Below are 19,015 nucleotides of genomic sequence, written 5' to 3' on the forward strand. Positions count from 1 at the left end.
GCTTGTGAAGATTAGTTCAAGAACAGCTAACAGCAATAATGTGCGCTCATTTTTGGGGGGTACATAGCCCATGGGGGTGAGATGGAAAGTTAAGAAGGAGTCATTGGACTTAAAATGTGCTCTTACTCCACAGATAACTGCGAGACCTGTTGAATCTCTCCAGCACTTTCTATTTTCATTTCAGCTTTACAGCATCCAGAGCATTTTATTTATATTTGAGGTAGTTGAAGTTGCAAAAGCTTCCACTTGAGGGGGGAAATAACCTTCCCCAACAGCACTCAACTAGAGCCACACATGGCACTAGCTCCACTGTCAGTGACACCATCGCGCAGGCCAGAGGCCCCGCCCACTGTGCGCCCAGTGACGTCAGCGGGCATGTTCCTCCCCTCCCCCCCGGGAAAAAAATCCCAGCAGCGATTGCGGCGAGTGGGCTCGCGCCTCCCGGAATTTTAAAAATCAAAATTTATGTTATAATTAAACCTTATCCCGTAAGTTAAGCGCGCGGGACTGGGAGGAGGATCCGTCCGGGAGCGGTTTAGGTTTTTGAATTCGCCGGCCTGAGATATATTTTCGGCTGGATGGATGTGTTGGCTGTGCCGCCAAGCAACGGCGCCATTTTGTTGTGAGGGGTCGCAGCGCGTCGGCTGTTGCCGCTAGGCCGCCATTATTGTGGGGGGCAGAGCTGGGACTGGGTCATGCCCAAGTCCTGTGCTGCCTATAACTGTACCAATAGGTACAGCAGCAAGAACAAGGAGCTCACATTCCACAGGTAAATCCGCTGGGCCTCCAGAACATCAGTTCATATTGGGAGTGAATAATCATTGGATACGATGCATTTTGTTAGAAATAATTAATTGTCTGCAGATAACTAATCAATCTCTGTACGAATACTGTTATTAGCGACCAACAGCACATCAGGGACAAGTAACTCAATTGTCACTGTAAAAGAGTCGGGGATCCAAAACTTCAGCACGATCATCTATCAGTACTGAGTGGAGTCATATAAATATTTAAGCAATTTATAGGTATAGATACAGTTACAGGTATATGGAACAAGAAACTCACCTATCACAGGTAAATCAGACAGGCACCCAAAATACTATACAATTCATCAATGTATGTGTGTACTGATCATGCCTACCGAATTTAGAGATAAGAAGCAGGAGAGATAAAGGGGAACCAGTAAATGTTCGGATATCCGAAAGGTGGCCTATAACACACCACACATTTAATAAGATGAGCCCATCATGTTGAGAGTGGTACGTTAGTATACATAGAGGATTGGCGCACTGACAGCAAACAGAAAGTTGGGTAATATGAGCATTTTTAGGATGGCAACTAGTGGAGTCTCACAGGGATTAGTGCTGGGGCACAAGTTATTTACAATATGTAGTAATGACTTGGATTAGGAAAGTGAATTACTCGTGCCAGGTTTGTGGATGATTTAAAAATCAGTGGAAGGTCAAGTAGTAAGGATGACAGAGGAGGCCTTGGAGGGATATAGACCAGTGAAGTGAGTGGTGAAATCTTGTCAGTTGGAATCTAATGTGGGAAAATATAAGGTAAGAAGAATAGAAGAGCTGAATATTATTTAATCATATTGTTACATTATTTTGAAGAAGGTATTGCAGCTTTCTGTAGTCTGAGGGGTTTGGAGATCGTCGAGCAAGAATCGCAAAACATTGGCATCCAGGATGAGAGAGTAGCAGGAAAGGAAAATGAAGAGGGGTGACCCCAGATGTTAATTCTGCTTTCTCTTCACAGATGCTGCCAGAACTGTCAGGGGTCTTCAGCAATTTCTGTTTTTGTTTCCGATTTCCAGCATCACAGTTCTTTGTTGTATGCTAAGGCAACTGAACTGTTAGCCTTTACACAAAAGAAATGAAGCATAAAAATAGTGAGGTATTGCTAAAACTGTAAGGTAGTAGTCAGATTATACCTGGAATACTTGAATAGTTCTGGTTTCCTTATCTAAGGAAAGATACACTGACACTAGAGGCAAAGTCCAGAGAACTTTCACAGGTACATTCCAGGTATGAAGAAGTAATAACTCTGGAAGCCCAACTGAAAATTGAACAGCATATATTGTTGAACACCAAAATAGAACCACTATTCATGGCATACATAAGTTAGTCCCAGCCAGGGACAGAGTTTGGCAAATCATTCCCTAGGTCTGTTTTTTTTCGTCTCTGGATCTGTTTTACATATTTGTTTTACATAACCTGTTCAATGATGTTATTGCATAATTTGGAGCAAGTGGGACTTGAACCCAGACTTCCTAGTTCAGAGGTAGGGATATTACCATTGCACAACAAGAGCCCTCCTGGGCCTGTTTTCTTTTCCCTTGAATTATATGCAAACAGCTTTCCCATCATCAAATAACTATGTCTTTCTTTGTTTTAACCATTAACTGTCACCAGTAAATCACCTATGTAGCCAATTAGAAATTTACCTGTAAAGCCCATAATGGGCAATATGCTGGGTCTATTTTATATATTTTCTTAATCAACCTGCTCAGGGGTGTTATCACACACTTGTAGAGAAGGTAGGACTTGAACCCAAGCCTGCTGGTTCAGGGGTACGGACACTGACGTTACACTTTTAGAACTCCCTTGTGGGTGGTCTTTTTTTTTCCTAATTACCCTGTTAGGAGATATTGCTTCATTTGAATCCAGATCTCCTGGCTGAGAAGTAGGGAGACTACCACTGAATCACAAGAGAGCCAGAGTCTTATAGAGGGTTCAGGTGATGAGTTCTGGCTGGGCAACCCGTTGCCTTTTACCATGGGAGTTCATATTCTATGAGCTCCACTGGAAGATTAGTAATGTTTCCCTATGGGCTACACCCTCTGAGTCCGAGGGTTACCCTTGCACCTGTGACAACGAGGCCTCTTATGCTGCTTTGCCCTCGGCCCCATTCCTATTGCTGTCCGTGACTGATCGGGGGGTGTATAATTAGGAGATGAACGTTTCTTCTGTGAAGATGAGAGAGCCACTGCAGGGTTCCTCAGTGGCGTGACTGTTGAACCAATTACCTCTGTGGAATGTTCCTGCTAAAGATGGTGGCCATGTTTTTTTTGTGATGTCTTGGTTTTGATCATATATGCTACCAATGTTTTTATTTCTAATAAGATAACTCCTGGGATCCCTGGAGAGACATCCCCAAAGTTCCTTAGCTCACCATATCTCCCCCAATAATTTTTGAGACCTCGGAAAACCTTTGATTTTGTTGTGCACCCTGGAGTTGGAACCGATGATACTTTAGGACTTCCCAGTGCTTGTCACCAATCTAGCCTTGGTGTCTTGTAGACGTAAAGGCAAGATGCCCCATTGGAATTTCCCAAAGGTTTTCTCCCTTACATTAGATGCTGCGACACCTGTGTCTACCTCCATGTCTAGGTAGTGGTAGTCTACCCAGAGTTTTTTTTTCTTGACCTCTTTTCCACTGTATTTACCTGGAGGTTTATATTAATTGGGGCCACTTTGGGAGCAGTTATGCAATTTAGCTGTTATCAGTTCTTCAAGCTCATGCTGACTTATGTGTAAAGCCCTGTCTTGAGGTAGCTTTGCACTTTGGCCTGGGCAGTACACACATCTCCTGTTTTGGTAACTTTGTCTGGGATGAACTCTATGACCACAAGTGCAGCGTGAAGGCTTTTGCTTCTCCCTGTATTGTGGAGAAACTTCCTGTTCAGTTCTGGAACTTCGCAGCTTCCGAGTCCAATCACATTTGGCAACAAGCAGAAGCCACAAGTTTTGTTCATTGGGGTCTTGGCTGGGTGGCATGGAGTTGCCTAGGGTTGAGGATATTACTGTCTATGGACCTCTAAAACTCCTGAGCCCATTACTCTACATTTTCAAGGAAAAGGATATGTTCTATGGCTTTCTTGAAGTCAGCATCTTCCTTTGGGTCATGATATTATTAATTGCATGAACTAAGTGATCCCTTAACGTTCTTGAAGTGCTGACCTGTACTCGAGTGTTCCACTGATTTCCATAATCTCATCAAGAAAATAATTAATTGTTTTCCCAGGAAGTCTATTTGCCGTGTTAAACCTGTAACGCTACAATATAACAGATAGTTTGGGGCCATAGTGGTTTGCTACAATATCTATTGGTTCATCAAAAGATTTCGACCTTTGGGCTGCCGGGAAGATAAAACTATATGACACTGAAAGCTAGGACCACGCAAGGACTGAGGAGAATGACATTTTGTTGGGTGATCCCTTCCTAAAAGTATCTAATTCTTTCGATGAACTGGGCAAATCCTCCACAGTCATATCATAAGGTTCTAATTTCCCAAAAAATGTCATTTTCAGTACTTTCCTGTCATGGTTTCACCACATTTGATGAAAGTCTGAAACTTTACTCTCATCATCAATGAAATATCTCAAGCGTGACTGGCAAGGAACATTTTTTATTTTTGAACATCATAATAGAGCCACTACTCAAGGCATAGATAGACTAGGCCCAGCCTGGGACAGACAGTTCTGCAGACCCATCCCTGGGGTAGGAACTCATACTCAACCAGTGGAGGTTAGTTAGTGGTTCTTCATGGGCGTTCTAAGGGTTATCACAAAAGGGACTTTCTTGTGAAGAGAGGTTGAAAAAGTTGGACTTATATTCATTGAAGTTTAGAAGATCGAGAAAAGAACTTATTGAAACAGATACGATTTTAGAGGCCTTGGCAGGGTAATTGCAGAGAGGTTCTAGGACCAGAGGGCATAATTTTGGAGTTAGAGGTCGCCAATTTTAAGGATTTAATTTTGCCTTCATAGGTAGTGTACTTGTGGCATTCCTTGCCATAGACGGCTGTAGAGGCAGAGCGTTAAGTATGTTCAAAGCTAAGATAGAATTTTGGTTAGTAAGGGAATTCAGGGTTATGAGAATGTGGCAGGAAAGTGACAAGGTACCAGATCAGCAATGATCTCATTGAAGGGTGGAGATGCCTAGATGGGCCAAATGGTCCATTTCTGCTTCTATGAGAAAGTGAGGACTGCTGATGCTGGAGGCATGTTGAATGTCTTCAACATTCCTGATGAAGAGCTTATGCTTGAAACGTCGACTCTTCTGCTCCTCAGATGCTGCTTGACCTGCTGTGCTTTTCCAGCACCACATTTTGACTCATGTCTGCTCCTGTGTCATGTGGACTGATTTGTTTATACAAATTATGACAGTTTGTAAAAATATGGTGTAACTACCAAGACATCAGGAGCAAGTAATTCAACTGTCCTCAGCAAATTAGGCAATTTGAAACTAATAATATTAATAATCCAAGTGTATGGATATCCAGAATAAAGGCAAAACATAGCTGTTTTAAAAAATAATTAATCAGCTATGGTGTAAAAGTACTGGTATAGATCACTGTTAGCAATACAGAAAGAAGTTGCTCACAAGTGAAGGATAAATTTGCCAGTGGTCCTGGATGTCAGTAATGAAACATTGTATCTACAATGAGTGAAGTTATCTTGTCTGAAGTTTTATAAACAGTGCTGTTAGGCTCTGGAATGCATGCATCAAAAGGGGGCTGGAAGCAGGTTCAGTTGTAAGGTTGAAACTAAAGTTCAGTATACTTTTAGAAAAGAGCAAACTTACTAGGATCGGGAGTAGAGTGGAACTAATTGATAATAGGTGGACCAAATGGGCTCTTTTTGTGCTTCATGATTCATTGTATCAATGGACGCAATTAATTTTAGAACTACCACAGATTGAGTAACTCATTTGTCAGAGGTAGTTGATAGTTTTGATCCTAACAACATGCAGGCATTTCTGTACAAATAATTAATTCATTGTTTACTAATGTGTCAGAGGCAATAGCCCACTTTTTGCAGGTCAGTCAGCTTGAATTGTAGAACGTTTAAGTTGAGGGTGAGCAGCTGAGAGTTGGTAGCAGGTCATCTGAATAATTTCCTCAAAATTATAAAGTTAATAGCTTATATTGTGGCTGTATAGTAGTCTGTTAATTTGGACAACTACAACTCGTGACATTTGAAGTAGCAATATGTCAGCGTCTTTTATACAAGTGTGAAATAGAGACGGGGTAGTGGATAAATGTGGATTGATAGTAGCGGGGACAGAGGGAGAATCTTGTGCATAATTAAGGGTACAAATGGTGGCAGGATGAAAGTGATAACCCAGAATCCAGTTTGTGGCTGGAAGAAGGTGAAACTTGCTGTTTAATATTGTATTGTTTCTTTCTTTGTCTTCACTGTCACTTAGGTTTCCCTTCAGCAAGCCAGACTTATTAGTGCAGTGGATGAACAATGTTGGAAGAGCAGAGTTCAAGCCCAACCAACATACTGTCATTTGCTCTGAGCATTTCAAACCAGAGTGTTTCAACACTTGGGGCAACCGAAAAAATCTGAAGCACAATGCTGTGCCCACAGTCTTTAGCTACTCAGAGATTATGAAGGTACAGTATGAGTGTTGTTCTGCCCTCTCATACAGCCGCAATTTCAGTTCTTCACTGTTGGTGTCCTGCTACCTAGACCTATTCTCAAAATCTGTCTGGCTCTCTCCTCCTTTTTAGATGCTCCTTGAAGCCTACTTCATAATTTGTCCAAATATCTCCTTACGTAACTCAGTCTGAAATTTTGATAATTTTCCCACAAAGCGTCTTGGGATGCTTTAGACCATCAAAGGCATTGTTATTTCAACAACAACTTGACTTGGTTGGGATTGAATGGTGCAGAGGAGTAAACACAGGCTTTTCGCCTCTGGGTCCAAATTTGTAAATTAAAACGATTGGGTGAAACCTTCCACTGGCCACAAGGGTCCTGAGGGAAATGATGTTCGGCTTGTTTACCCAGAGGCCCATTATGAGACTTTGAGATGGCTGGCTGTTGTGCCGAAGTGCTCCACTGAGCTTGGGATTTAGTGAGAGCTGCACTGTAATTGCTGTGTAGCCACCGGTGCTGAATCTTGGATCTGGTAATTTAAATGAGAGATTTTTCCACTCAAACACTGCTGTTTGTTGTGGAATGTTTCCATCTTTCTTGGTCATCACGCCTCATCGCTCTCGGTGACCCCGGCAGGTGTATTGCTTCAGGATAGACATTGACTTGATTGAATTATGATGCTGATATAGTTGAACAGTCTACCTAAGCTCACTATTGAGTGAAGAATGTGCATTTTTGCAAAGTACCAGAAGAATGCTGTACCCACAGTCTTTATCTACTCAGAGATTATGAAGGTACAGTATGAGTGTTGTTCTGCCCTCTCATACAGCCGCAATTTCAGTTCTTCACTGTTGGTGTCGAAGCATGTGGATGAGGGTAGAGCAGTGGATGTAGTGTACATGGATTTTAGTAAGGCATTTGATAAGGTTCCCCCTGGTAGGCTTAAGCAGAAAGTCAGGAGGCATGGGATAGAGGGAAATTTGGCCAGTTGGATAGAAAACTGGCTAACCGGTCGAAGGCAGAGAGTGGTGGTAGATGGTAAATATTCAGCCTGGAGCCCAGTTACAAGTGGAGTTCCGCAGGGATCAGTTCTGGGTCCTCTGCTGTTTGTAATTTTTATTAATGACTTGGATGAGGGAGTCGAAGGGTGGGTCAGTAAATTTGCAGATGATACGAAGTTTGGTGGAGTTGTGGATAGTGAGGAGGGCTATTGTCAGCTGCAAAGGGACTTAGGTATGATGCAGAGCTGGGCTGAGGAGTGGCAGATGGAGTTCAACCCTGTCAAGTGTGAGGTTGTCCATTTTGGAAGGACAAATAAGAATGCGGAGTACAGGGTTCTTAGTAAGGTGGAGGAGCAGAGGGATCTTGGGGTCTATGTTCATAGATCTTTGAAAGCTGCCACTCAGGTGGATAGAGCTTGTAAGAAGGCCTATAGTGTATTAGCGTTCATTAGCAGAGGGATTGAATTCAAGAGTCGTGAGGGGATGTTGCAGCTGTATAGGACCTTGGTAAGGCCACATTTGGAGTACTGTGTGCAGTTCTGGTCGCCTCACTTTAGGAAAGATGTGGAAGCTTTGGAGAGGGTGCAGAGAAGATTTATCAGGATGTTGCCTGGAATGGAGAATAGGTCGTACAAGGATAGGTTGAGAGTGCTAGGTCTTTTCCCATTGGAACGGTGAAGGATGAGGGGTGACTTGATAGAGGTTTATAAGATGATCAGAGGAATAGATAGAGTAGACAGTCAGAAACTTTTCCCCCCGGTACAACAGAGTGTTACAAGGGGATATAAATTTAAGGTGAAGGGTGGAAGGTATAGGGGAGAATGTCAGGGGTAGGTTCTTTACCCAGAGAGTGGTGGGGGCATGGAATGTGCTGCCTGTGGGAGTGGCAGAGTCAGAATCATTGGCGACCTTTAAGCGGCAATTGGATAGGTACATGGATAGGTGCTTAAACTAGGACAAATGTTCAGCACAACATGGTGGGCCGAAGGGCCTGTTCTGTGCTGTATTGTTCTATGTTCTATGGCTGCCCCTGGAATCCATATCTGAGCCAATAATTTCTTTTATGAGATTTTGAATGATGTCTTTTGTCTGATTTGCCTTTCATTTTTTAAGGGCGTCTTCCAATGTTTGATTTTGTTTGTTATTTCAGCAAAGACATCGAGCAAGGAAAAAGTTGAAAACAGCCGCAGATGTGTCAAAGCCAGAAATAATTGAGGAGAGGGTTGAGACGGTGCGTATATGATTTAGTTAGAGCAATTCAACCTAGGGTGTTTTAACACTTGGAATAAAACGATCGTCAGATTTGATAGGTGGGTTTGCAATGGTAACATTGTCACACCTTAGCCAAAAGTCATGGGGCTAAGTCCCACACTAAAGACTTTATAATCTTGGATGAGATTCTGGAGCGCTCTGCAGGCATGCCATACTGTCAAAGGGGCCATCTGTTAGATGAGGTACCTTCTCTGATGAATCTAAAAAATTCATGGTATTATTTTGAACACGATCATGGGAATTCTGTCCAGTGTCCTGGCTAATATTTATTCCTCAAATGGGATTATTAAAATAAATCATCTGGTTATTATTGCACTGCTATTTGTGAGAGCTTGCTGTACACAATTTTGGCTGCACTTCTCTACACTGCACTTAAATATTACTTTGACTGTGAAGCACTTTGTGAAGTCCAATGGACATGAAAAGCTCTACAGAAATGTGAGTGTTTCCTCTTCTTGTTTTAACTCATGGATGCCACCCTTTGTGATTCTTCACAAAGTGAACTTGTTATCCCACCTGTGACTTTTAAGGGAGATTCCAAGCAAAGACTACATAGAGTCATAGAGATGTACAGCATGGAAACAGACCCTTTGGTCGAACCTGTCCATGCCGACCAGATATCCCAACCCAATCCAGTCCCACCTGCCAGCATCCGGCTCATATCCCTCCAAACCCTTCCTATTCATATACCCATCCAAATGCCTCTTAAATGTTGCAATTGTACCAGCCTCCACCACATCCTCTGGCAACTCGTTCCATACACTTACTACCCTCTGCATGAAAAAGTTGCCCCTTGGGTCACTTTTATATCTTTCCCCTCTCACCCTAAATCTATGCCCTCTAGTTCTGGACACCCCGACCCCAGGGAAAAAATTGCACGTAATATCCCAACAGTGGCCTAACCAATGTCCTGTACAGATGCAACATGACCTCCCAACTCCTGTACTCAATACTCTGACCAATAAAAGAAAGCATATCAAACGCCGCCTTCACATGTGGAAGTGAGGCAGAAACTGAGAGTTTGGATCACTATTCCTTGTTCTTATGCTGGGCATTGCTGGAGACAGAAACCCAGACAGCTTAGTTTACTTCATACTCTGAATTCTTACCCGTTGGTTTAACTCTTTGAATGGTGGGCTACTTGTAGCTGTCACCTCATTGATGGATAAATTTTGTAATATCATGGTTAGAGAGGGTGTGTTCATGAGCGCACTGTTTTCCCACTATGTCCAGTGACTGTTATAACAGGATCACACATTATTGCAGTATTCTATAACAAGAAATTTCATCCTTTGTAATGCCCTTTTCCCACAATTACATAGAATTCCATCATATTTATTGCATAAAACTGAACATTTGGTCCAACTGCTCCATGCCAGTATTTATGCTACACAAGAATCTCCTCCAATCCTTTTTTATCTCACCAAATCAACATATGCTTATATTATTTTTTTCTTGGCTAAATTCATTTCTGCTGTCCTGGTTTTAGCAGGCCATATAATATTTACCCTCAGCAGTCCACAGACTAGTATTACTGAGTTAAAGTATGACTTCTGTCAAATTTTTTATTGCAAATATATCCCTTAAAAAATTGTCGATAAGAACATAAGTTCTCAAGCCATTCTGTACAATCTTTGTCAAGCGTTAATAAAGACATAAACACAAATCCAAAGATGTGCAGGTTAGGTGGATTGGCCATGCTAAATTGCCCACAGTGTCCAGGGATGTGTAGGTTAGCTGGATTAGCCATGATTATTGCGGGGTTATGGGGACAGGGTAGGGGGCTGGATCTGGATGGGATACTCTTCAGGGGATCAGTGCAGACTGCCTCTTTCCATGCTGTAAGGAATTCTGTAAAAGACACTTGAAGTTCTACATCTTACAGAGCTACCGTACAGTTGTAATATCATAAAGACATTTGTAACTCATGCAGGAAAAATACTTACATAAGTTTGGAGGCAACAGGGGTTCTGAAACCTGAAAATGCAACATATGTCAGAAAGATGGTGGTTCCCCTCACGAATTCCTACCCAAAGGTCATGATTTGGAGATGCTGGTTTTGGACAAGGGTGTACAAAGTTAAAAATCACACAACACCAGGTTATAGTCCAATAGGTTTATTCCGAAGTACTAGCTTTCGGAGCGCCGCTCCTCTCACCGCCTGATGAAGGAGCAGTGCTCCGAAAGTTAGAGCTTCCGATTAAACCTGTTGGACTATAACCTGGTGTTGAGTGATTTTTAACTTAGGATGATGACCTTTGGGCATACAAACTTAATTTTCAACAGTCAGAGACACACCTTTTATTTCATGTGTCATGGCTAGATTCAAATAGATGACACAAAAATTGGTGATGTTGTGAATAGCAAGGAGGATGTTCTCAGGCTACTGTCTGGTATTAAGCAGCTGGTAAATTGGGAAGAATAATGGCAGATGGAATTTAATCCTGATTAAATTTGAGATAAGTACTGAGAGGCCAAATAAGGGAAGGATATACACAATTTGTGGGTAGGGTCTTGGGGATTACTGCGGAACACAGGGACCTTGGTGTACAATTCCGTAAGTGTCAGCACAGGTAGATAGGTCGTCTTCACTACCCTATGAGATGCTTGCCTTATTAGCTGGGGTGGAGGATTTGGGAGGAAGGAAACCTTGTTACAACTTCACTATATACATCATTTAGGCCACAGATGGAATATTGTGTGCAGTTCTGGGCACCACACTATCGAATGACATGATTGCACTGGAAAAGGTGCAAAGTAGATGCATCGGGGTGTGGTCTGGGATGGAAAGTCTCAGCTATGAGGAAAGACTGGATAGACTGGTTTTGTTTTCCCTGGGGCAGAGGAGGTTGAGGGTTTGGGGGAGGGGGGATCTGATTGTGGTTAACAAAATTATGAGGCATAGATTAGATTGTGAGAATTTGCTCCCCATGGCAGACGTGGCATAATTTTAAAATGAGGAGTAAGTGGTTTAGAGGAGATTGTAGGAAAATTATTTTCACCCAGAGCGTGGTAGATGTATGGAACATGTTGTCTGAGGGATAGTGCAGGCAAGTACTCTTGCAGCACTAAATAAGATTCTGAATCAGTACTTAAAATCCTAGGGAATAGTAGGCTGTGGACCAAGTGCAAGGAAATGGGATTAATGTAGTTTGGTGTTTTTTGGTCACAATTGACATGATGTACCAAAGGACCTGTTTCTTAACTGTTTGACTTTAAATAAAGGTTCCAAGGACAAAAAAACGCTGATGTTTCTAGTTGCATGCTGTCCTGCAACTTTCCTTAAAGTACAAACATTGCAAAGCATAGAATGTATCTCTTACATTGCTTAAAGGGGACTTGAAGGCCTTAAATATCTGAAAGGTAATTAAACATTATTGGAAAATTAATGCCAAACTATGGATGTTGGAAATCTGAAACCAGAAAAGAAAATGCTCTTGCAGCATCTGTGGAGAGAGTCAAAGATGTCAGCCTGTGCTGTTTCCTCACAAAGTGTTATTATCATGTTACTTATGTTTGCTATTGAATGTAAGTGTAATTTAATGAGGTGCAAACTATGGGTGATCACAGTGGTTTTTCCCAAAACAAAGTTTTTAATATGCTACAAGTAGCAACTTTGAAATGTTGTGAATATGTTTGGTTAATGCTTAGTGCTTTCAATCCAACATAAGTGACTTTAAGTGTGTACAAAGTGATGGAGATTGTAGTGACTAATTACAAGTAACAAAGACATAATACCTTATCTTTGTGGAGTAATTACATCAAATGCCAAAATGGCCATCAACACGTGTTGCAGTCAGGGCCAGTGTCATCACCGTACAGCCTTCTTCTCGAGGATGTGCTTGTCTATGTGGATCTCTTGGACAATCTGTTTCTAAAATAAAAGCTGCCATATCCAATGGCACAGACATGTCAGTATATTTCTCCAAGATGTTTGGACATCTCTGTGATTTCTAAGCTTTACTTGCAAAGTTCTAAATTTTCTATTGAAATGCCAAATAACACTCATTCCAACTAATGACCATTTCCAACATGAGAGAATCTAACCATCACTCTTTAACATTTAATGCTATCACTGAATCTCCCACTGTCAACAACATGGGGTTACCATTGCACAGAATGTAAAATGGACTAGTCATATACATTTTCTGGATCAGTGGTGCTGGAAGAGCACAGCAATTCAGGCAGCATCCGACGAACAGCAAAATCGACATTTCGGGCAAAAGCCCTTCATCAGGAATGCTCGGTCAGAGGAGTGGTGATGGGGAAAGTGATAAACAAACAGTTATTGTGGCAGTTTTGGAGAATGAAGTGTGCAGTGGACAGAAATTTTAAAATCTAAAGTGAAAACTAGCAACCCATCAAGACTTCCTTGATAGAACCTTCCAAACTGGTGACCTCTTCCAATCAGAAGGACAAAGGCAGATGATCCACCAAGAGGAACATAGCAACAGGAGGGGGCTATTCAGCCCCTCGAGCCTGTTCCACCACTCAATGAGATCATGGCTGATCTGTGGCCTAACGTCATTTACCTACCTTTGTCCTATATCCCTTAATACCTCTGCTTCACAAAAATGTATCTTCCTCAGATTTAAAATTAACAACTGATTCAGCATTCCATGATATTTGTGTTTCAACCATTTATCACCCTTAGAAAAAAAAAAGCTTTATTCCTGATGAAGGGCTTTTGCCCGAAACGTCGATTTTGCTGCTCGTCGGATCTGGTTTCCAGCATCTGCAGTCATTGTTTTTACCTAGTCATATACATTTGTTTACAACAGCGAATCAGAGTTTAGGAATTCTGCAGTGAGGAACTCACCTGAATCCCCAAAGCCTGTCAGAGCTCAAGTCAGGAGTGTGTTGGAACACGACCCATTCAAGAAACTTGATTTCATTCAGGACAGAGCTACCTACTGATAGGCACCACATCCTCAAATATTCACTCCCATCTACCACTGACACCCAGTATCATCAATATGTACCATCCTCAAGATGCACGGCAGAAGTTCACTAAAACTCCTTAGCTAGCAGCTTCCAAATCCAGAATCGTTATCATCTAGAAGGGCATTGATACTTGGGAATACCACCACCCGCAAGTTCCACTCTAAGCCACTCACTTTTCTGACTTGAAAATAAATCGCCATTGCTTCAGTGTTGCTATGTCAAAATTCTGGAACTCCCCAAAGACATATTGGGCAATTAAAAAAGCAGCTTTCCACCATTTTCACAAGGGTAGTCAGGGCAGGGCAATAAATGATGGCGCAGTCCCTGACACCAGCTTTCCATGAGTGAATTTAAAAACAAGTTTTTAATGAGTGCTGAGCAGGTGATCTTGATTCTGTCTTGCTCTCAGCTGGAAAATGGAATTAGAATAATTAGGTGCATATTTTTGATTGACACAGACTTGGTGGGCTGAAGGGCCTTTTCCTGTAGATGTGCCATCTTTGTTACAGGAAGCTGCTATTTCACTGCCAAACTGTCTGCATGCTGTCACTGCACCACCTAGTGGTGGCATTCTCAATAAATACAGCCCTATCGCTGACCCTTAGAGTCCCATGGTCTCTATCCCGCTCAGAATAAGGTCTCCTTATCTGGCAATGGAGGGTCTGCAATAAAAGTTTACTAGACTGATTCATGGATTGACAGGGCTGACGTATGAAGAGAGATTAGATTAGTTAGGACTATAATCACTGGAGTTTAGAAGTTTGAGGGGGGAATCTCATAGAAACCTGTAAAATGCTAACTGGTCTAACCAGTAAACACAGGAAGGATATTCCTGATGGCCAGGGAGTTCAGAACTAAGAGTCTTCATCTAAAAATATGGGAGAGGCCATTTAGGACTAAGATGAGAAATTTCTTCACCGAGAGAGTGGTGAACCTTTTGAAAATTTTTAAGAAGTTATAAATAGCTCATTGAGCTAAAGGGATTAAATGGTATGTGGAGAAAGTATAAACAGGATACTGAACTGGATGATTAACCATGATCATGTTGAATGGCAGAGCAATTTCAAAGGCTGAATGGCGACTCCTTCTATGTTCTGTGTTTCTGAGAACAAAGCCTCCTGGATTTAGGATGCAATGTTGATACCACCTGAATCATAAGGGGGAAGGGTCATAAAAGATTATGGAGGGACATGAGGTCATATGTGTCTGATTCAATTGTTAGATTTATTCTGTGAACTCATTCTCATTTTTTGTGTTCTTTCAGGTGCCCATGGCCACAACAAGTAGAAGGCAGGAGAACCTGCCGCAGGCAGTACCAAATAAAGTTGCTGCCTCCGACAGCAGTGCTGACCACACTTATGCTGCCACCAACCTGGGCATGATGAAGAAGAGGTTGTTTACCGCCCTGGAGAAGAATGAGAAGCTAAGGAAACGGCTGAAAGTGAAGCAGGAGGAGATGAGGAGAATGATGAAGAAGTGGCAGGCGGTCAAGGATGAACTGGAGGATCTGAGAGCCAAGAGTCTGTTGACAGCCAGTGGACTGAACCTTGCAGGCATAGCCCAACTACAGCGCTGTATGAATTAAATTGCTGATTATTTGGAGGACAATAAGGAGACAACCTGCAGACTTTCTGCATAGTCCATAAGGCGAAACTGACTGTTTCAACATTTGATGCAAACAAACTGCAGCTAATTGAGTTTGAACAGTTTAAAGAAGGAGGTACACACAGTCGCCATTGATATAAAATTGATGACAGTGATGTAAATCAAACAGGTCACACTACACCTTGTCTCTCCTCTCTCTGGTTGTGATCTGCTGTGCCATCCTCTTGATCCCTGGAAGGTTCTCAGCATCTGAGTTGAAAGAAATTCTAGCCATTGACTGTCACAGTACATCATAGGTCAGGGAGAGTCCCATGATGGGAGACAGCTTGGAATTCACTTTGTGTCATAGGAAGCCTTGATATTCAATTGGTGCTGTGCTGGTGTACCTGAAGTCCAGTTTACCACCTTATGTGTGAGATGCCTTGATACTCAAACAGTGAATTCCTTTACTAATCTTCTGTAATCATCTCCTAGTTTAAGACATGCTTGAAGCTCTTGTCCTGTTAATGTATTGCAGCAAATCCCTCCGATGCCAACCTTGAGCAGTGAGGATATCTGTACTTTGTACATCAATTCAGGTTACAGATCCCAGGCAGTTTAGTTGGGCCTGTGCTTTTATAATTATTGCCTACCATACTGCTGCTGGTATCAGTCATGGTGGAACACTGTTTAGATGCTTTTTAGCGGCTTTCAAACTAAACCACGTGAAGAATTTGTCATCCGTGTAAATGCTGCTGATGGGTCAGTGGACTACACACTGGTCCTTCTGTCTCTGGGAGCCCAGACTACGAGGATGAAATAATCCTCTGCCTGCAAGTTCTTAAGATTGCTGTAGCCTACAGTCAGCCCACCTTGCTCAGGGGTCTGCAGCATAAAACTATTCCTAATAAAGCCCTAGCTCATACTGAACTAGTACATTTACTTTGAGAGGTCGAAGCATGGCAGTTGTGTGAAACATATCACCCTGGCACATCAAAGGTATCTACCAGGAGCTTAACTCTGCACTTACCCAGTGCATCAGCAGTTTGACTCTGCATATAACCTGCCACATACCCAACCTGGCAATATTTCATGCCTACCCTGACTCTGGATGCAAAAAATGAAAAACTCTGTTTGATTTCCTGACACCCCAAGCATCCCTTGCATCAATTACAAAAAGTGACACCTAAAAATGGGAATTAACAAGGGAAACAGTTAAACTGAAATGAATAAATGAGTGAAAACATGTTGTGGGTTTGATTCTTATCTGGACTGAGCTTGGGATGGCCTCATTATCTGTGAGGGGTGCAACTATCGCCCACTATCCTGTTTCTCCTGCTTGAAAATGGGTGACTGTCAGTATCAGCATGATTTTGCAGTGTGCTGGTATTTGCTGTTCGGGCAGAGGGATCACACTTACCTTGAGCTGGCACCTTCATGAAATGTAGGGAAAAGAATGGAAAACAAAATAAAACTGAACAAATACCACAAGAACTTTTGAGGCTGTTATGGTTAATCTTCTGGCATAGCTGAATTACATCCTTTTGTTTCTGCCTGAAGTTAGGGATCTCTTCCTAGTGGATATTTTTATTGACTCATTCACGGGATGTGGGCATTGCTGGCTTAGCCAGCATTTATTATCCCTATGAGTTGGAAGAAAGAGGTATGGTGAGGGTCTGTAGGAGTCCCACATTCCACCCCAACCCCACCGCCAAACTCAACAGGTCAATTTTGAGGGTAGCCCAGACACCAGAAGCAGTTGGGTGGGTGAATATGATCATGGGTTTGTTGACAAGTATTTATGTAATTCTCTTTTAAGCGTTAATACTGAATCAGTTTCCATCACCCTTTCAGGCCACGTACCTGTATTCCAGTTCACAAAAATGCCCCTCTTCTTTTCCCCAGTGGAAACTGTATCTCCTTATTTACACTATGGAAACGCTTCATAAATTTTGGCCGTTAGCAAATATCTGCTCAACCTTTCTGCTTTGAGAAGAAAAATCTCAGCTTCCTCAGTCTCTCCATGTAATTGAAGACTTCACATCCAAGTAAATCTCTTATATCCTTTCCTAATGTACAGTCCAGTGCTGTACAGATAAAATGCAGCACCAGGAAAATCTCTGACATATCCACAGCTCACTACATACAAATTAGAAGCAAGATTAGGCCTCTCACCCTCTTGAGCCTACTCCACCAATCAATAATATCACAACCTATCTGATTGTGACCTCTCTCTATTTCCCTGCTGACCTTTCAACTCCCTTGTTGGTCAAGAATGTATCTCTGTCTTAAAAATATTAATTGACACCACCTCTACTGCAGTCTTGGGAACAGAGTTAAAATTTGTTCTAAATTGTATCCCCTAGTTCTCGTCCCTCCCTCAAGGGGAAACCCCCTTTCAGCACCCACCCTACCCAGATGCCTCAGACTCTTCTGTTTCTCTAAGATCACTTCCTTTTCCTCTAAATTCCAATCGATACTTCCTGTGCAATAAGCATCAACATTCAATTTGCGTTTGTATTCACTTGCTGCACCTGCCGAATTATGTTTTGTTACTCATGGACCAGGGCACACATTACCAGTTCAGAATTCTGCAGTCTGCTCTGTTTAATATGCTGCTTTCCTTGTTGCCAAAGGAAATCAGTCATCCACCATTATTTTTGGATGTAACAACAGTTAAATGCAAAAAAAAATGATGTTTTGCTTGGGGAATGATCCCTTTCCAGAAAACCTGTGTGGTTGGTGTTTGCAGAGAGCAGTGAGCAATGAATTCACTCCATGGAACATGAAGGCCAAATCAGCAACTCCAATAGGAATCAAGCCCACTCCTGCTGACAGCTACCAAAAGCTTTGCAAGGAGGTGGGGATTAATTGGATAACTCTTTCAAAGAGCTCCCACAGGCATGTTGGCTGAACGCTCTGCCCTGTTTGCTTCAATAAATTATTCACTGGCAGACTTGTGATTAAATCTTCAATCACTGCAGTCAACCTGTATCTCGTCTTTGTGAATAATTCAATTCCAAATGAAGTTAGTCATTTTTTGTGTTGACAGAGTGAGCCAGTATAAATATGAATCAGTGAAAGTTTTGAGGACTTGGTTAATTTTGGCTATTCTCCACTCAAGGGAACTGCTATCTTGTTGCAACGTCAAGTGAACAGCAGATGGTGCTCAATCATTTTCTTTAAAGTAGGCTATCATTTCATGGTAGTCATGATTTAGAGATGCTGGTGTTGGACTGGGGTGTACAAAGTTACAAATCGCACAACACCAGGTTGTAGTCCAACAGGTTTAATTGGAAGCACACTAGCTTTCGGAGCAACGCTCCTTCATCAGGTGGTTGTGTCCGAAAGCTAGTGTGCTTCCAGTTAAACCTGTTGGACGACAACCTGGTGTGTTATTTTTAACATCATTTCATGGAACATACAACTTTTCAGAAGCAGGATCAGTTTCTCGTTATCTATTTAGTCAACATCCCCTCATGATTTTGAATACTTAGGCCTAGGACACTACTAAGGAACTCATGCATCATTTGCCAAGGCCTGAGATGATTGATGTTCAACAACCGTGATTCCTTTGGATTAGAGGTGTTGGAAAAGCACAGCAGTTCAGGCAGCATCCGAGGAGCAGTAAAATCAATGTTTCAGGACCTCCTTGTGCAAAGAATGACTTCAACCAGTGGAGATTATTGGCTACTGCTGTGCAAACTTCAGGCTTGTGCACAGCTTCCAGAATCTGAAATCAGACCGGGTCTGCACACAGATCAGTGTGGGTTGCACGTCTCCGAGGAAATGCTGGAGAAGAGTTTCATCTTTACTG

The 19,015-nt window shown here is 42.2% G+C and overlaps 1 protein-coding gene across 2 annotated transcripts; it reads left to right on the forward strand.

The window, feature by feature from the left end:
* Nucleotides 1-370: 370 nt before the first annotated feature.
* Nucleotides 371-18,181, forward strand: thap3 (THAP domain containing, apoptosis associated protein 3). 2 transcript variants are annotated; one of them, XM_043675985.1, is made up of 4 exons: nucleotides 371-769; nucleotides 6,219-6,411; nucleotides 8,549-8,629; nucleotides 14,879-18,181. In XM_043675985.1, exons 1-4 carry the CDS (start codon nucleotides 696-698, stop codon nucleotides 15,197-15,199), a joined length of 669 nt encoding a protein of 222 aa, XP_043531920.1. In that variant the 5' UTR covers nucleotides 371-695; the 3' UTR covers nucleotides 15,200-18,181. The 2 variants fall into 2 exon arrangements, with proteins under 2 accessions (XP_043531920.1, XP_043531921.1); XM_043675986.1 differs by having other exon boundaries at nucleotides 387-488.
* Nucleotides 18,182-19,015: the final 834 nt, after the last annotated feature.

The sequence above is a fragment of the Chiloscyllium plagiosum genome, chromosome 34 (assembly GCF_004010195.1).
Source record: "Chiloscyllium plagiosum isolate BGI_BamShark_2017 chromosome 34, ASM401019v2, whole genome shotgun sequence".
Classification (NCBI taxonomy): Eukaryota; Metazoa; Chordata; class Chondrichthyes; order Orectolobiformes; family Hemiscylliidae; genus Chiloscyllium; species Chiloscyllium plagiosum.

Excerpts from the sequence above, each read along its gene's own strand:
- thap3 (XM_043675985.1), top strand. The coding sequence starts at position 696 with ATGCCCAAGTCCTGTGCTGCCTATAACTGTACCAATAGGTACAGCAGC. Across the intron at positions 6,412-8,548 it reads GCTACTCAGAGATTATGAAG|CAAAGACATCGAGCAAGGAA; the intron begins GTACAGTATGAG and ends TTGTTATTTCAG. Across the intron at positions 8,630-14,878 it reads TTGAGGAGAGGGTTGAGACG|GTGCCCATGGCCACAACAAG; the intron begins GTGCGTATATGA and ends GTGTTCTTTCAG.